We start from the raw sequence: 17,173 nt of genomic DNA on the forward strand, positions 1-17,173 counted from the left end.
GGTCAAGGGAGTTACCTTGGCCACTGGTCACATTTTTGGGGTGATGGACAGCACGACCCATGGAGCCTTCCCCGATCCTCCCAGGAGGAAGGGGAAGAGAGGAGCACCCTGGACCCTGTTCCTCCTCCTGTGTTGCAAACCACGGGCTGAGCTGGTCCCTGAGGACTCGTGCAGCCGTGCCCTGCACCGCCAGCCACGCTGGCTTGCCAAATCGCAGTGGGGAGGTGCACAGATCCTGGCCGGCTGGCGCAGGTTTGTTCCCGCTGCTCGGCGGTCTCGAGGGAGGTCTTTATTTGCATCCCACGGCTTAAAATTCCAGGCTCCCCATCCTATAACCGGACACAATAACATGACCTCTAGAGCATTTTGGATAAAGAAAAGAGAAAGTGGTTTGTGAAGAGAGGAAACACCTTTATTTCTGCAGGAAGCAATTACTTTCTCAGATTTTTCCATGGGGAAGGCTGGCTGTAAAGCTTCCAATTACCCATTTTACTGAAATGGTATTCGGCCGAGTGACAGCTGAATGCAAGATACGTGTTGAGCCTGTCTATATTTGAAGTAAGCCAAAGCTTCAGTCCCAGTGGATTTTTTGGGGCCCATTTTGCTTGGCTTCTAAGTGCTTCTGACAGACAGTATCTCTTTGCAGGCAGAGGGTTTACCGTTGGATAGGGGAGCTTTGCCAACAGCCATATGAAGATTGCTGGCCAGCAACAGAGATTGTGAAAAGGAGCGTGGAGTTATAGGTGGGTGATTCACCGGCTGATGGAAAAAGTGCGTATAAGCAACTGTCTAATGAGACATGGTTATCCATTAGCAGAAACACTTAAATGGATTAAACTCCAGGGTAACTCAACCCCCTCTTCACACCACTGGCAGCACAGGGATGCCATGGTCAATTAACAGATCTGTGAGCATTTACGGCAAGAGCAAAACAGTCAGAACAGCAGCAAATTTGGAAAGTGATTTACCTCAATCTCCCTCAAAAGTTCAGACTGGCCGCATGTTTCCAAATCCTCCAAAGCTTCTCCAAAAACACGCCAAAAACTATCCTCGTGAGTGGTCTCAAGGCCATTTTGGCGGTTGGGGTATCTGTTGTAACGTAGGAACCAAACATTGTCAGCACTCTTCTGCAGCAGGATGAAAGCCGCGAGGCTACAGCAAGTGTCTCACCAGTAAAAGCAGAGACTTGAAGAGTCTTCATATACAAAAGCAAACAATATGAACTTTTCAGACAAGAGTCCGAATACGAGACCTCCATGCATTTACTAACGGGGCAAGAGTCCTTCAAAGGAAGAATTAAGTTGGTGTAGTAATGTCAAAGTTCAAAGGGTAAATTAAAAAGTGCCTGTAGGAAGATTGTAGGTTTAGGAAGACGTTTTGGTGAAATAGAGAAGTGAAAGAAAAAAGGATGCGTTATGGGTAAACCAGGAGCCTCAGAGACTGTTAGTACAAAGGCTGATGGGATAGAGCTCAGATCTGAGACACAGAACACCTGAGAAGAGAGAGAAAAACACAGAGGGTAACAGACATGGTGAGAAAATGATAAATACATTAGGTCTCTATGAGAATAAATAATGCAAAGATGTATATAAAAATGATTGCCCTTGGCTGGACAAGTAAATGCACACTACAGCCAGCAATATCGACAGTGTCAGCGTATAACCCATACAAACCGAGTTTCATTTTCTTTGGGCTGTGATGGCCAGAGAAGTGAGATGTTACATTCAGTAGGTCTCTTTTTTGCTACATAACAGTCATTGCACTTACAGCCGTGTAAAGATTGTCACCAGGCCTGTCTACAACAGAGAATAAGGACAGAGATAACCTCTCTCGAACTTGTACAAACACATGTTAACGTGAACACTGCGTGCATCTCGCCAGGGAGTCAGCAATTTCCCACCCCGGCAGTTTCAGTTTCTCTGTCTCTGAACACAAAGCCAGGCTCGTTTCTCAGACTTCTAAAGCAAATGGCAATTAAACACGCTGAAGTCCTCCGAAGAGACTAGAGGAGTACATGACACCGTTGTTCAGACGGTGCTTATTGCACGCCAGGCTCTGTGCAAAACTCTGACCTACAGCGCTCGGTCTGCCAGGAGCTCTTGAAGGAAGTTCTCTGCAGCATTAAACCAAGGTCATGATAAACCCATCTAATGCGTCGCGGGGAGAGAGCCCAGGGGCACAGTTACATTAGAGCGGCCCTAATGCATCTCCTACATGTCTTACTAGTAGCTGCATGTACGGGGCTCCACCTCCGCAACATCTGGCACCACCTCGCATGGCTTATGGCAGGTCATTAACGCTGCAGATGGGGGGGGATGCATCCACCCGAGCCACTTAACTAAGCTGAAACGTTTTGCTTGAGTACAAGTCTAAAAAAGCTTGACTTCAATTAAATATATAATGACCCCTTGGGCTATTTATATAGCTCTTTTTTCCAGATCACTCTTAATGCTGGCCTGATTTGGTGCAGCGTTCAGCACGTGCTTTGCTTTTCATCCGCTGGTTTGAATGGGAGTTCTTGGTGGGCATAAATTCAAACACACACACTTTCGCTCTTTTTTGGATCATGGCCTTACAGCCTGCCTGGAAAGACAGGTATTTGGCATGGCTTATTGTATTTTAAATTCACTCCCTAGCTTTCATCAGAATCAGCTTTCAAAGGAAGAGCAGCCTTTACCCCAGGCAGAAAGGCCAAAAAAATACCCAGCAAGACTTTACAAAAACAAACCAAAATGCCCCCAAAAGGAACTTCTGATTCTCTCCCCTTACTCATTTCCTTCCTCAGCTCTCAGGTTTCTGAAAAGGCAAACCTTCCTTCCGGTTAAGGGCTTCTTGCCTCTCAGATCAGTAATATAACAAACATGCCCAGGACTCGGATGAATCGGTACAGGCTCTCACACCACTAGGTCAGCAGGTTTTTCCAGGCTAAAGGCAGCTGGCGCTAGATGCATTTTGTTTTTCTCTCTAATAAAAGGGCTCAGTGGCACAAACCGTTTCACTTGCACTTTGACATGAGGGTTCAGAGCCCTCATTAGGGACACACTGGGGCTTCGAGAGCTCAAATTTGCTAACTTCAGCGGTTGGCGGCCTCCCTGGGAGGGCCATTAGAGATCAACGACCTTTGCGAGGCCAGCCCTTGCTGAGAGGCAAAACAAGAACAAAGTATCAGCCGCTGCCAGCCTTCCTGCCAGTTTGATCATCTTTAAATAGGTGGAAATGGCCATGAGATGTTCTAAGGGTTTTGTTTGGACAAACAAAAATTAAAAAAAAAAAACAAAAAAAACTGACAGTAACAACACAACACACAAAACTATGGGGACTCTGGAGAAAGTCGAGGATAGGGTTAGTTACGAAGCAAGGACGCCTTTCCCTCGTGCACGGCTCAGTGAGGGACCTGCCTGGCCTGGGCAGCGGAAGAACGAGCCGGCAGGATTTTCACCCAAAGCCATGGGCAGCTGCAGCCCCCTCCGCATGTGCGGCATGCGTCCCAGGGATTTCTAACACACTGGCAGAGCAGGGGGTTGACTCGGCCACGATTTTAAATCAGACATACAACCTCATATTGGTCCACCAAGAGCTTTGGCTGGCCTTTTTGGCTTCTGAGCATAGAGTTGTTGTGAAGCTGTACCCTCACTTAAAAGCATCTGGCTAACACAGGGGGAGACAGTGCTGGCTGTGCCTGCGTATTACACCTAAACTATCGATATGCTGCAGGCCTTTACATGGCAGGAGTACAAGATGCGCTAAGAGCCTGTGCTCCCTGCAGCTGAGACCGTTCCAGCTCCAAACATGAAGGTGGCCTGGGAATGGCAGACATGCCACAGTTACGTCTGGGCAACCTGGTGCAGAGGAGCTGGTCCCATCCCAGGCCCCCTCCTCACCCCTGCAGGATGCCGAGCCCAGGAAACCACTACCCTGCCCACCGCTGACTGATCTGCTCCATCACACATTCAGGTGCCCCTCTGTCCCCGTAACATCACCAGCAACACTCACATTCACAAATGTGCCCACCCACCTCTCTGTTCCTCCAGTCCCTCCATACCTGCTGGGCTTGTCCCAGTCGTCTTCGCTGAAACTGCCATCCATGTAGGGGTAACTTTTCCTGGGATCCCCTGGAGGGGTGCTGTTCTTCTGCCTGCTGTGTCTCCATTCATGCGGATGAAGGGCTATGCCTGCAGCCTGAGGTATGTATGTACCTAGGGAAGGCAAGCCATGGGGAAGAGAGAAGAATACCAGCCGGTTAGAAAAAACAGATGGAGTAAATCACGCTGAGCCAGGAGGGTCTCCTTCCCCAAACCCCAAATCCAAGGCCACCTGTATCACACGTTGCCTCCATTTCAGTTTTTCAAAAGGGAACCAAAAAAATGTTCCTTCCATCTCTGGTTGTTTTAACCACCCCAGCGTTTCAGGATCTCGTCATACAGTGCCCCCTTTCCCCCTTGCTCCCCTTCTGAGTAGTTTTGTGATATGGATCCATGATCTGTGAACCTGGGACTATTTGTATCCATAGATACAGGTCTTATACCTTATCCCACCAGCCAACTCTGACCTTAGCTGCTCCTGTTACCACCCAGAACCTAACAGAAATTATGTTATTGAAGCAGCCATCTTCACACACAGTGAATCTTTTACAAGGTAAAAGGAAGGTGCTGCCCAAACTCCCTCAGAGCATGCTCAATCCCATTAATTTTAAGGGATTTGGAAGCCTAATTTCTACTAGGAAAATATTTTGATTTGTATTCCAAATAGTCCTTAACGGACACAGTGGAAAAACTGTAGGATATAGGAGGACAACAGCATAGAAATCACATCCAGAGTGGCCAGATGCAATAGCCTCCCTTCAAATAGCGTAATGATGCCAAGGGTATCTAGAGGTAGCCACCCGCTTCAGTGTGATCAGTGGCAGCAATAGGGACTGCCGTGGTAAAGAGCCAGCCCTGATCCCGAGAGCTGCCAGCTGGGTTCCTGTGACTGGCAAAGACTTCCCTGCAGGCCAGTGCCTTCAGGATCCTCTGGGGCAGGTATGGAAAATGGCTTCGGTGACATGTATGTGCAACGCAAAGAGTAGAGGGAAAAACTCTGCTTGCTTGAGACAACAGGAGACTCATCTGTATCGCATTCAATAGAAGACCGATATGAATCATTAGGATGAAATCAGACAAGTTTCACTATGCCCCCAAAGACCCTCACGCGCTGCAGGAGGTATTAGTCCCAAGACACAAATCCAACGCTACTGCAGGTCACAAAATCTCCAGGTCTCATAAGGAGCTGCCTGGACTGAAACCTTCCAAAACAGAGCATTCCTCAGTAATGCAAGTGTCATGTGCAGTGGCAATAAATCTTCTGAGTGCCCTGCCCTTGTCCTCCTGCCCATTCGACATTTCAGAGAAATCCTCGTAGCCTTTCAAAGAAACATCCTGCACTTCCATTACACACCGTGCCAGGCAAACAGGAAGAGGTAACGAAGAAACACATAATTAAAGGAGACTTGACCTCCCAAACAGCTAAGAGGACTGGAAATACCCAAGACAGTGCCAGCATTTTCTTTGAAAATGCCAAGGCCTGTTATTTCTCTTAGCTGAGTGTTTCCTCTCCGTGTTTTTAAAGGTTAGACTGCTCTGGAGAGAGCCCCAGAAAAATGCTTGCCAACACTTTACAAAACAGTCAGGAGCATTAGCTGTTTGCTGGGCCAGGAGAACAAGGTCCTTGCATGCAAGTCCCTGCAGTGGGTAGGAAGCAGATTTGCCGTGGGTGCACCGTGGGGAATCCATGGGTATGTATATACAGCTGTCACCCGGGTGCCACTGATTTAACCTTCTCCTTCCAGTCCTGCCTCTACAAGCATCTCCCTGGGAGAGCTGCTGCCGAATTCCTGGGATTCAGAGCCACCTGGTGGCATGTTCCCACCAGAGCTTCACAGTGCCCTTGCCCAAGCCCTTCCCAGAGCTGCTTCCCTCAGCCTAAAGCTGTGAATGAAACTAAAAAGCACAAGGGTGAGGTGCCTGATCCATCGCTCTCTATTTGGAGAGTAAACCCCCAACCTCTCCGCTTCCTGCGAGCTCTCCCTGCATCCTGCTTTCCCTGCACTCCTGCCGGCCCCGCGGTCAAGCCTGCCTTTCCTTCTCAGCATCCTGCTGCCCCCCAGTATTCCTCTTTCCAGCCAGCAACAGCACAACAGCGTGCAGCAAAATGCAATTACCAGGAAAGATGAGAAAGCTCCCAAAGCAAAGTTGCCTTCTATGGATACTGGGCCACTCGGCATGAGCCCTTCTCCACAGAACTCTGCGTTCAATTACTCGCTCTCAATTTACCAGTAAAAGTAATCACTTTGCTAAATCCAGTGTCCAACTTGTGTTAACATTCAATTAGATGGAGAAAGACTGCAGCATTTTAAAGGCCAGGGGATCTCTCCTTAATGAAGCCTCTAGTCCCATCTGCACTACTGAATTAAGACTTCAGCAGAGAACGAAGTAAGACGTGAGCACTGTGAAGCGACACACCAGCGTGGTGCTGTCCTTTGAGCTTTTCTTTCTAAGTCAGAACGCACCAAACACAGGCACGCACTTTGCTCAGCTCATTGAAGGTGCTACGCAACACCGCTCCTGGAGCACCTCCCTCTGTTTTCATGTTTTTTTCTGGACAGCAGTCTTTTCACCAATTTCCTTTTTTGGTGGTGTTTCAGGGGTTTGTTTCAAGATGGGCAAACACTAGCTTGTGTCACTAAATCTGAACTAGAATAGCTATTTTCCAAGTGCTTTCCTCCAAATGAAAACCTATTCCCAGGACTAGAGCATCCTCCAACCCAATTACATCTGCCTTTCAGAAGCCACAGCTGAACAAACCTGGCCTCATAGACACACGATACATCTAACCGCTCACTGGAGAGTTAGAGAGCCTTTCTTGCAGTATTACCGTAATTATTTTGTTAAATGAGTGCTTCTAGTCAAAAGAAATTCTTGTACATTATAAAACATCCTCAAGAGGATTAATACATCCCACATGGCCTCTCTGGAGAATTAAAAGTGAGCTATGGACCAAATATTTTGTAAGACATATGGACATTCTCCTGATTACATGAATTATAAAGTGCTGTAATGGTTTTGAAACAGCACGATGCCACATAAGCAAGGAGGAACACACTAATAAAAACATAAAACAGACACATCAACTCAGAGCAGCATATAAATGTATTTTAGAAGGCCATCTCCTTGCTGGAGCCAAGGAGCCATGCAAGTGCAGGCAGATCACAATCCATGGCTCAAGCTGAACCTCCAAACAGGCCAGGAGGCTCTGCCTGTCTTCACATGGGCTCAGAGACCTGCAACGAAGGAGGACACTGGCTTACCTTGGCTTCCATAGCCAGCATCAATGCCTGAGCCATCCCAGGACTCCATAGCACTGTCCACGCTAGGAATTGTGGTAGAGTAAATCTCAGACAGCTTGCTAGTTTTCTGGGAGTCTGTCAGTTCATCTTCTGGGTCACTCACTTCATTTATACTCCCGGATTTCTTGGGATAGGGTTCTGAAACCAGAACACACTGCTTTACCAGGCATGAAGAGCAAGCCTCAGGGAAAGGTTCACATGGGAGCAAACCCAGGTGATACAAGTCTTCCAAAGAACCTCTTTAGCTCTTCAAATGTAACTGAGAAAGGTCTGTGCATTACAGTTAAATGGATTTCATACAGTACTCTTACCTAACACCAGACTGAAAAACTGCCTTTCAGAGTTTTAGAACACGCGGGATATAAGAAGCAAATACTGGGATTTGGGTATCCCTGAATATGAGAGAGCTGGGACCTAATCTAGACACACAAGTCCATCTTCTTGCGCCTTTGTAAGCTTCCTACAGAACACGCCTGCCTAGAGAAGTGAGAGCCACTGAGGAGTGAGGCACCGTAGGCCCTTCTGATTTCAGAGAGCCTCCTTTGTGACTCAGATCAGAAGTGCTTCCAGCCAAGGAGCTTCTGGCATGATTTGCCTTTGGGGACAGGATCCAAACCACGTCAGCAGCACCTAGTCAGGGTGCTGGCTATGAACTTCATACTAGAAAAAGTTTCAGTGACATTCCCATGACAATGCAAACTAGTCCCAAACTACCATGGCTGAATTTACATCCCTCTTCCAAGACTTTACAACCTCATATCAATTCAGGGCAAATGACCACCTCTCCAAGAGTCTCCTACGCAGCCTCAAGACAACAGTAGTATTCGTAGGCCCGATATTTTGAGACTGAATTTCCCCTGATTAGTGATTGGAAAATGGAAAGCTGAATGTGGATGATGAAGCTCAGTCCTTCCCTTCCATTATTTTACTAATAATAGGCCCTTATTACCATTGTATCAAATTCCCTTTCAAGTAAAAGCTATACAAGGAAGGTTTCTCAGCACAAGCATTTCTTTGTACTGAATATTTTAAAGTCCTCATTGATTAAATATCCTGTTAGCCACCCACACCCGGGATCTCCCATCCTGGGCCTTTGACTGTCGGAGCATTAGCTGGAATAAAGAGCCCTCTGAAAGTTTGCATTTGTCAATGAGGACAGATTATTTTACCAAACAAAGGCCGGTGTCCTGAAAGTCCCTGTTTTCCAAGCATTCAAAGGACTGCTCACCTTTGAATTGAATTGAGAACAATTAACACAATATTACCTTGAAATTTCAGTTACACCTGATTCATTCTTAGAATGATTAACGAGACTCCAACTGGCACTTGCACGTCAATTATTTCAGTGAGTGGCTGAGACGATGCTAAGCGTCAGAAGGGAAAAATGATTATTTCAGACCAAGGATCAAGAAGCTTGGCTTCAGGGAATAAGACTGGGATTTCTTGAAGAGGGATCAATTCCCCAGTTCTGCCTCTACTTTGCTAAGTCACTGTGCCCCGGCTAGCTTTCCTCCATTTCTAAAATAGCTGCAATGCCACAGATTTGTAAAGTGCTTTGAGATTTACAGATAAGAATTGCAACACAAGAGAGCAATGCCACACTTCTCTAGATGCAGGACAGAAGTCCCATAGGCCAAGCGAGCTTGGAAGAGCTTTATCACTTGATGCCTTCCAGTTCCTGCAGCATTGTGGGCCACTGCTTGGGTAGGTCAGGCTAGATGTAGAGGTTGCTGAAGCACAGCACAAAAAAGATAGAAAATGCTGGGTGTGAGGAGAAACAGAAATGAAGCCAGAGCTCACTAGCTACTTTCTGAAATGGATGAAAAAGCATGTTTGGCTGTGACTTTGCAGAGGCAGTTTGGGGAGAAACATTTGCACTTTCCCTGGTTTCTCCCATCCTCCCTCTCTGTCCCAAAAGAAGTGGTCTGCTGTACTAGATCCTCTCCTGCTCCTTTGGTACCGTATCAAGTGGGACAGCTTCAAAGCTGCAGGGAGCTTGGTGGGGAAAGGTGAAGGGGGATTCTAGAGGGAAGGTGGGTTGCTTTGAAAGATGATCTCAGGACCCTGAGCTAGAAAGGGAGCATAAAAGATTTATTGCCAATTGCTTTCAAAAGTTGAGCTAAGGTCATTTTTTTTCCCCACGAATTCCACTTGCTCAGAGTCCCCTTGCTCATTTTGGGGCTTTATATTTAAAAAAAATCTGCACTCTTCTACTTTTAAAACATCTTCTGCTTCCCTTCAGTGTGAGACACTCACATAGACTGGGAGAACTGGGAAGCCAACAGCACAAGGTGGCAGTCTGAAAACAAATTGTTACAGCCAGTCTCTGCCTAATCTCTTCCCAGTGCCACAGAGTCCATGGGTTGGCCTTTTTTTTTTTTTCATCTTCATCTCAGAAGTCCAAAAAAATGCCCTTGTTTTCCCACTGTCCCCAGCCTCTCCTCCCTGCGCCGAAAATACTGCCTTGTCTCACCTGCCACCAAGAGCCAGCCAGGTCCCCGCACACCGACGCACACGGGGACAGCCACAGCACTACCTACTTCATCGCCTGGGGTCTCGGGTGGGATACACTTGTGTCCTCCCACCCCAGCCAGGCTCCTGAACTCACTTTCAGTCTGTTTCTTGATCTTCAGCGTTACCGTCTCTCCTGCCATTTGGAGTAGGTGAATGGCTTCACTCAGCGGCTTGCCCTTGAGGCTCACGTTATTAATAGCTAATATCCGGTCACCGACATGGATGGCTCCAGTTCTAGAGAGGAAAGATGCTGTTAGAAACGTAGAAAGGCAATCTGCCTTAGCGAGACAGGCCATTAAGTTCTTGCTTCAAGCAATAGCAAATTAACTCTCAGTACTTTAAAACAGAATTGAGATCATGACTCGCTTTCCTCTTGGCACTGTCTACCAGTGATTCCCTTATTCATCACCACTACCAGGAATCTGGTTTTCCCCCAGTCTTTCACCAGTGTATATACATGCACACATGTGCGTGAACATAGGCACATCTCGGTTCCCAGGCCCCTTGGGAACTGGGACTTTAGACCAACTTACATTCAGTTTAAATTCAGAACTCTTCAACGCCAAAAGGGGTTATATGCTAAAAGGACAAGCATTCCCAGTGTGATGTCTACAGGTCTTCTTCACACAGGGAGCTGAAGGGCATGTTTCATATTGATGGAAACAAATGAGGGATAAACCTAGAAACCCATAAACAAATCCAGTCCAACACAGATTGCATGTGCAAGCTGCGAGCTGAGCCAGTTGCAAATCAGTTCATGATATGTTTAAAGTTCACCCCTATGCAGCTAAACCACTCTGATTTTCTCAGGCAGAAGCACAGCGCTAGAAGAGGTTACCGCATTTTGTTGTACAACTCTTTTCCAACACTAATGTCTGCTCTCTGATAAATAAATCCTCAGGCTTCAGGAACAGCTAGGAATGAATTAATGAATCACACCAATTCTCACTCTACTCCTCCAGCCTTCCCTTCTGGGTCTGCCCACGGACACAGACTCACTTTACCTCTGCCAAGGCTTTGCTGTGCTGGCTGGCAGCTCCCGTACAGCAGGTAGTGCAGAACACATCCATCACCAGCCCTGGCAGCTCCGAAGGGACTTAGCACTCACTGCTGGCTGGACTGTGCTCACTGCACTGATGCTACAGCTCCCTAACGATAACAAGTGAGAGCAGCGATTCTCCCTTTCTCCAGCAGCGCTACAACGTTTAGCTAACAGAAACCTCAGATGATTGAGTCAGGAGGAGCCACAAATCTGGACCGTCTCTCTTTTTGTCCATGGCAGTGTGCCTCTCTCCAAGGTTATATTTAGTCCTTTAGGAGAGAAAACTGGATTGCTGCTCCTGCAGGAACGGGATTTCATATACTGTCACAGGCGAAACAGCTACTTATCTTTCCCCCAAATACGGAACTGTTTCAGGAAGGACAAAAGAAAGATTCCAAACGTGCCACTGTGAAACATCTACCATAAGTAAATCAAATCAGGAAATGCAGCCAAACAGCAGGCAGGGCTGTTCAGCCTGTTCCTGTTGAGATGTCTGGACAGCATGTCATGATGGTCCCAACCGGCCACTAGATGTCCGTCTCGTACCACCCAAACTGCACTGAAAAAGCCCTTGGGGAAAACTTGCATAGATCAAATAAATTATAGATCAAACCAGAATCAGAGTATTTGTCTTAAAAGTTTCATCTACGCAGTCAAAAAAACCTCTTAACTGCTGGCATACTAAAGGCGATCCTTTGCTCGCTGCAGTGGCTTAGCATTTAAGGGCCTTCTCTCATGGCAATGAAGCCAGTCGCTGATCTTTCATGGGAACGCATCTCTTCCATCCTCAACGCCAGCCTGACTGCCTCCGTCTGAATAACACAACCTCTGTGCAGAAACTGTGAAACTCCCTCGGCAGGGGAAAATACAAAAACGATTAACGAGAAAGGTCACATCCAGCCAGGTTTTTTCTTCAAGGGGGAAAAAGAAAATCAAAATCCAGGCCCAGTAAGGGATGTCTCCCTCTCGGTCTCCCAGGCACCTCTCCGTGGACAAGCAGACAGAAGCTGAGCGGGAGTTAGCCAGAAACAGCTGCTTTCTCTGTAACAACCCTCGTGCCTCTCTGTTCATCACAGGTAATCCTTATTCACCTCAAACACCAACCAGTCTAAGGACCTTTGTGCAATAGCAGAATTGACCATGGGGTAAGCTGTGAGGCACACGCAGGCCACAGCGCCAGCCGCTCTCCAGGTGGGTTAGAGGAGAGGTAGCTGCTTGTGCACGGTGAGAATTTGCTCGATGAGTGGGCAGCGGGAACATCCCGGCTCCCCTTGCTAACACAAGTGGGTGCTGAGGACTCCTGGATCACACTACACACTCCTCCTGGAGCCGCCCCTGTCTGCTTCACCAGAGGGTATTAGAGGAGGCTGGTCAAGCCCTTAAAGACACTACAACACATCACTGATAGTCCAAAATTGCTCTTTGAGAATAATTATACCTTGACCAGAATCTAACCGTATCAGTCCCTAGCCTGAGCATAAATGTTTAGGGAAGAAGGAAAACAAGTCCCATGGCCCATGCTAAAGTCACCCCTAGGCACTGAAGGAGGGGTGACAGAGTGACTAACAGTGGGAGAGAACTGCTGCTTCACAGTAACCCCATCGTCCTGAGCCACCTCTGGAGCTCTCTATAGGATCAGATATGTACAGGAAGAAAAATGCTCAAGGTCAAGATAAAATCCAAGTCATTTGAATCTGGAGCCTTTTCAGCTCCAACAGTCTGTCACCCACTGTGACAGACGTGTGACAGGTCCTGGAGGACACTCTGCCTTCCCTGTTACCAGGAGAGCAGCACGAGCCGCAGTGCAGACCTTTGCCTGCCCCTGCACGAGTGTGGGCAGAGCGTCCCCATCAGCAGACACCAGGACCCGGTTTGCCCCACGTCACCGCTGCCCAAACATGTGCTGTGCTCCAGCAAAAGCCAGGCACAGGTTCAGATTCAAACTCCAGCCTTGAGAAACCTATGACACCCTCAGAGCCTGGCTAAGAGTGTCTGTGGCATGGGGAAGGGTATGTGGTGGCAGAAAAAGGACATCTCTTGCCTTCACAATGTCAAGGGAAGCCACTGCTTACTGCTACTCCCAGGAGAAAAATATGCACCATCTCAGTAGAAAAATATGCAACCTTTCCTGCAGGCAGGCTTCACTGCAGCTCTCCTTCCCCTCCCCGCAGGGAGCCAAGGTTACCCAGAGACCTCCCCGTGATGCTCCATCCCCACACTGCTCTGCTGGACAGGCACCATTTATTTGTTAGACTGTTAGGGCGAATGTGCTAAATGATCCCATTGCTCTTCTCAAAAGGCTTTTTATTTCTTACTGTGTGCCAGTTACTGATCAAAATTTCAGTAGTACCGCAGCACTTGCCTCCACTACGTTTCTCCAAGTAACAGGCACTGACGTGCATCCGAGTTCAAAGGAAGAACATCCAGCAGCATTGCAAAGGGACCAGAGAGCAACAAGGGAATGAGACTGTCTTCTGACGCCTGACAGCATTTGGGCTTCCTGTCTTCAACCTCTCCCACGCTGGGCTGCAGGTACAGTGCAGAACTGCTATACAGAAAAGTCTCAGATATTTTATGGACCCAGCTGTTATTTTCCAGGAAAAATGACTGAATCTATAGGGGTGGGCAGTGATACAAAATCCCCAAAGAGAAGAACCACTACTGACTGAGTCCATCCTTCTTCCTTATTTCTCAGGATACAATAAAATTCTGCTTTTGGTACCGAAAGAAAGTAATGGAAACATGCAGTACTGCAGGCGCTAAGAGCCGAGGAACCGAATGCAGAACCCTGCACTGATTTGTTGTACAGCTCAGCTCAGAGGGAGGCTGGCCTAGAACCAGGAAAAACCAAAGGGTCAGACCTGAAGTCAAACCTACCCAAGGCCTAGCTCTTTATACTTGCTCAGAGGTTTTTGCTGCTGTTCTGCCCATCAAGCATCAGAGAGTAATTCAACCCTACGAGAAGAGTGACTCAGGGCTGCTGAAAAGATCTATTTACAAGTCACAGCTATGGTATGGATAAATTAAGATACAGCATATGACTCCATTCCACCTTATATTCTCAGCAATGTCCTGATCCTTTAAATCCCACACATGCACATATATTCAGGCACACGAACACACGCAGAGTCAACCTCCCCAGCTACTGAAGGTAAACCTGCACCTACCTTTATGCAGTATAAATGCCTGCTGCTCTGGTGCATACGAGCCCTGCACTAAGATATCTCCAAATGCAACAGACTGAGCAATGAGCAAGGACAGGTTGGCAGACCCCCAGGATCTGTGGTTTGAGCAGGACCCACTGTTGTCATGGCCATGAGCCACAGTCCATCAGTATGGCAGCCCCAGCCAGGAGGCTACAGGGGTTTCATGGGCAGGCTGGGCACTCACCCCGTGAGAGACGCAGTGGGGGAGATGAGGGACCAGGAAGCATCTCAGCACAAGATGGGGTGAATAAATACATTTTCGTAGACGTTGCATTCAACCTGGATCTGACCCTTCCAGAAGGACTGTGCTTTGAGCCTCTCTCACCATTGGGCCCTACCCTAATGGCACAGTCCCAGCCACCCCACACTTCCTATGTGTGGGTCTGCACATCCCTCACCTGCAGGGCTGCCTCTTTGTAACAGCACTTGTACCTTTTCAGCACCTTTCCTTTTTAGCAGACTAATTGGCTAAAACGCCTACGAAAAGTCCATGAAAGCAGAGGAAGCTTTGCAAACTTCAGGATCCCTTCCCATGTCAATATATTCTTCTGCTCCCTAAACCTCACCTTTCTGCCAGCCCACGCTTAGTCAACCCTGAAATGACAATAGGATCAAAAGGTTCCTCTGTCCCAGAGATGGTTATTCCTAAGGGACCACCATACCGCTTCAGCTCCACTGTGTAAATAATGGCACCGGTCGTCTCCTGTTCATCTGCAAGAGAAAACAGGAATACCGAATTTTTAAATTTGACATATGAAATAGGTCACAGGAAAGATTTATAGCATTTAGAAGTAAAAGCCTGCAGTCTTTGGTTGTGCTCAGACAGAATAGGATTGTAACCTTCCAGGCTCCATTTAAGCGCAAAATAACAAAAATAGACTATAATCAATTGGAAAGTGGTGACCAGACAAGCTGCAGCCCTTATCTTTGTTGGTTTGCGCTACCTATTGGGAAATGTCATTAAAGTGGACAGGCACCAGTTTGCATCAGGATTTCTATACCAGAGTTATCTTCATCCTTCCTAATCTTCAATTTGACCAGGTCTTCACACTGCCTTAAAATCTGCACAGCATCCTCCATGGAGCAATTGTCGAGTCGGATGTTATCAATGGCTAACAGCTTGTCTCCCGGCTCCAAGGTGCCAGTTCTATGCAGAAAGGAAAAGAAAACTAAAAGTACATTTGTATTTGCCTTTCAGATCTCGTGATGCATTCAGTTCTGCAGGGGAGATGAAGATATTAGCTTTTTACTCTCCTGGATCTTTTCTGGGAAACAACCACTAAGTCTGGGGCAATTATAACTTAAAGGAAGGATGTTTGTGTAGAGCATGAATCGACCCAGAATGAGGCAGGAAGACTAGTTTGCCACCCTTACCTATTTGGGTAGGGTAACATATAGCACTCAAGAAGGGCCCCTGACACATATTCTACCTTTTCTGCAAGCTCCTGCACAAGCAGTCCTCTAGCAGCACTAAATTGTCCTGAAAGCCTTGCTCCCAAGGTGTTGGGATCAGAGGTACAGTTAATAACAGCTGAGTTATTCGCACAGTTCTCCACCAGTGCCCACAGTGCACTCACTCGGTTCACCCAGGCAGGAGCTGAGACGCAGCAAACTACCTGATGGGCTGCAGCACCTTATGGCATATATATGGGAAGTCCTTCATCATGCTCTGAAATGAACTGATGAGTGGGATAAACACCCCTCTCCTATAGGAGCAGCACCTCTGAATCAGTGCCCCAGCCACCTTCTCCATTAGCTCAGCTTCGCTTATCTCAATACAGATAGTTTTTATCCCAAACCCTACTGCAGTTTAAGACAAACCTCTAGGGTCAGCATTTCCTTAGCTACTGGCAAAACCCAGACACAAGCGCTGCTGCTTGGACTTCTTTCTACCCTTGCTACTGGGCTGGGAATTTTGCATTGGGTTTGGCAGACAGAAAATCCTGCACTCACCTATGCGCAACACTTCCCTTCTTGATGTCAGAGATAATCAAAGGCTCCCCCGGCTTTCTGCTTGCTGCTGCAAAAGAGACAGACAGATATGAAACTCAGTATTGAGTCTGTAATCTAGGAGGGGGACGGTTAATGGGGAGAAGAGTTAAAGGAAAGGGAATTTACTTTCCTTTGGCAAAACAATGCTTCACACTTGAAATGTGGTTTCCCTGGAAGCCACACCAGGGAAGGAAAAAACAAATCCCAGCAGATATCTCTTGGCTGCCACTTCCTTTGGTCTCCTCTTGAGCAAGGGGAGGCCGCATGGAGCCCAACAACAAGAGGCAAGATTCCCTGATCCCAGCACTGCTAAATAGTGTAAATAATAAATAAACTTCTCCTCATATCTCTAACTAGACACAGAGAGCAAGTCAACATCTACGGCAATAGTCAGCTATCCCACGATATTGCTGCCTAGGGAATACCTGCTCTCAGTGCTGGGCTAACATAAGCATCTCCATGGTCTTGCAGTAAAGTGGGTTCGGACATTTTCCAGGTGGAAAATAACCCAAGAAAAATTTCAAAATGACTTTTCTCTGTTGGTCCAGCTCCCCAGGCCACTACCTCATGCAACCACATAAATCACAGCACCAGGACTGCTCTCAGGGCTGGAGGTGGGAGGGGTGGTTTCCAACCCTGCTCTCCTCTCCTCAGCCTGACAATCTTTTCTGCCCACAAGAGATCTGAGTATGCATCTCCTGGAGCATTTGCATTTTTAAATTTGCCTGTAAGACCTGCTGCTCTCTTGAGAAACCCAAGAGGGATTTATGTCTCGACCCCCTTCTGCCCTCTCTGCCATCCACATGCCAAACATGTGCCAAGAGCATCCTTGTTGCCCCACGTCACTCCTCCCTGCCTCGCTACGGGAGTGGCATCGTCTTGCTTAAAGCTGACGGTGCTTCTCAGCAAAAACCGCGTGGGAAGAAACAAACTCGCAAGTGTCTGAACATATCCAGTGCAGGTCAGATATTAATATCTGGGAGGTACGTGGCATCAATCACACAGAAACCCACTGACCTGAAAAGGAGTCAGAGA

At 47.5% G+C, this 17,173-nt stretch overlaps 1 protein-coding gene across 1 annotated transcript in view; it reads right to left on the bottom strand.

Moving 5' to 3' along the window:
• GRIP2 (glutamate receptor interacting protein 2) overlaps nucleotides 1-17,173 on the bottom strand; it is a 155,794-nt gene that overhangs the window by 8,699 nt on the left and 129,922 nt on the right. The window contains exons 15-21 of the mRNA XM_013960331.2: nucleotides 16,100-16,166; nucleotides 15,148-15,293; nucleotides 14,713-14,857; nucleotides 9,993-10,132; nucleotides 7,346-7,522; nucleotides 4,043-4,196; nucleotides 969-1,089 (exon numbers count right to left, since the gene is read on the bottom strand). Of these exons, the coding sequence (XP_013815785.2) occupies nucleotides 969-1,089; nucleotides 4,043-4,196; nucleotides 7,346-7,522; nucleotides 9,993-10,132; nucleotides 14,713-14,857; nucleotides 15,148-15,293; nucleotides 16,100-16,166 (950 nt within the window). The remainder of the gene's footprint in view (nucleotides 1-968; nucleotides 1,090-4,042; nucleotides 4,197-7,345; nucleotides 7,523-9,992; nucleotides 10,133-14,712; nucleotides 14,858-15,147; nucleotides 15,294-16,099; nucleotides 16,167-17,173) is intronic.

This window comes from Apteryx mantelli, chromosome 12 (assembly GCF_036417845.1).
Source record: "Apteryx mantelli isolate bAptMan1 chromosome 12, bAptMan1.hap1, whole genome shotgun sequence".
NCBI classification, from domain to species: Eukaryota; Metazoa; Chordata; class Aves; order Apterygiformes; family Apterygidae; genus Apteryx; species Apteryx mantelli.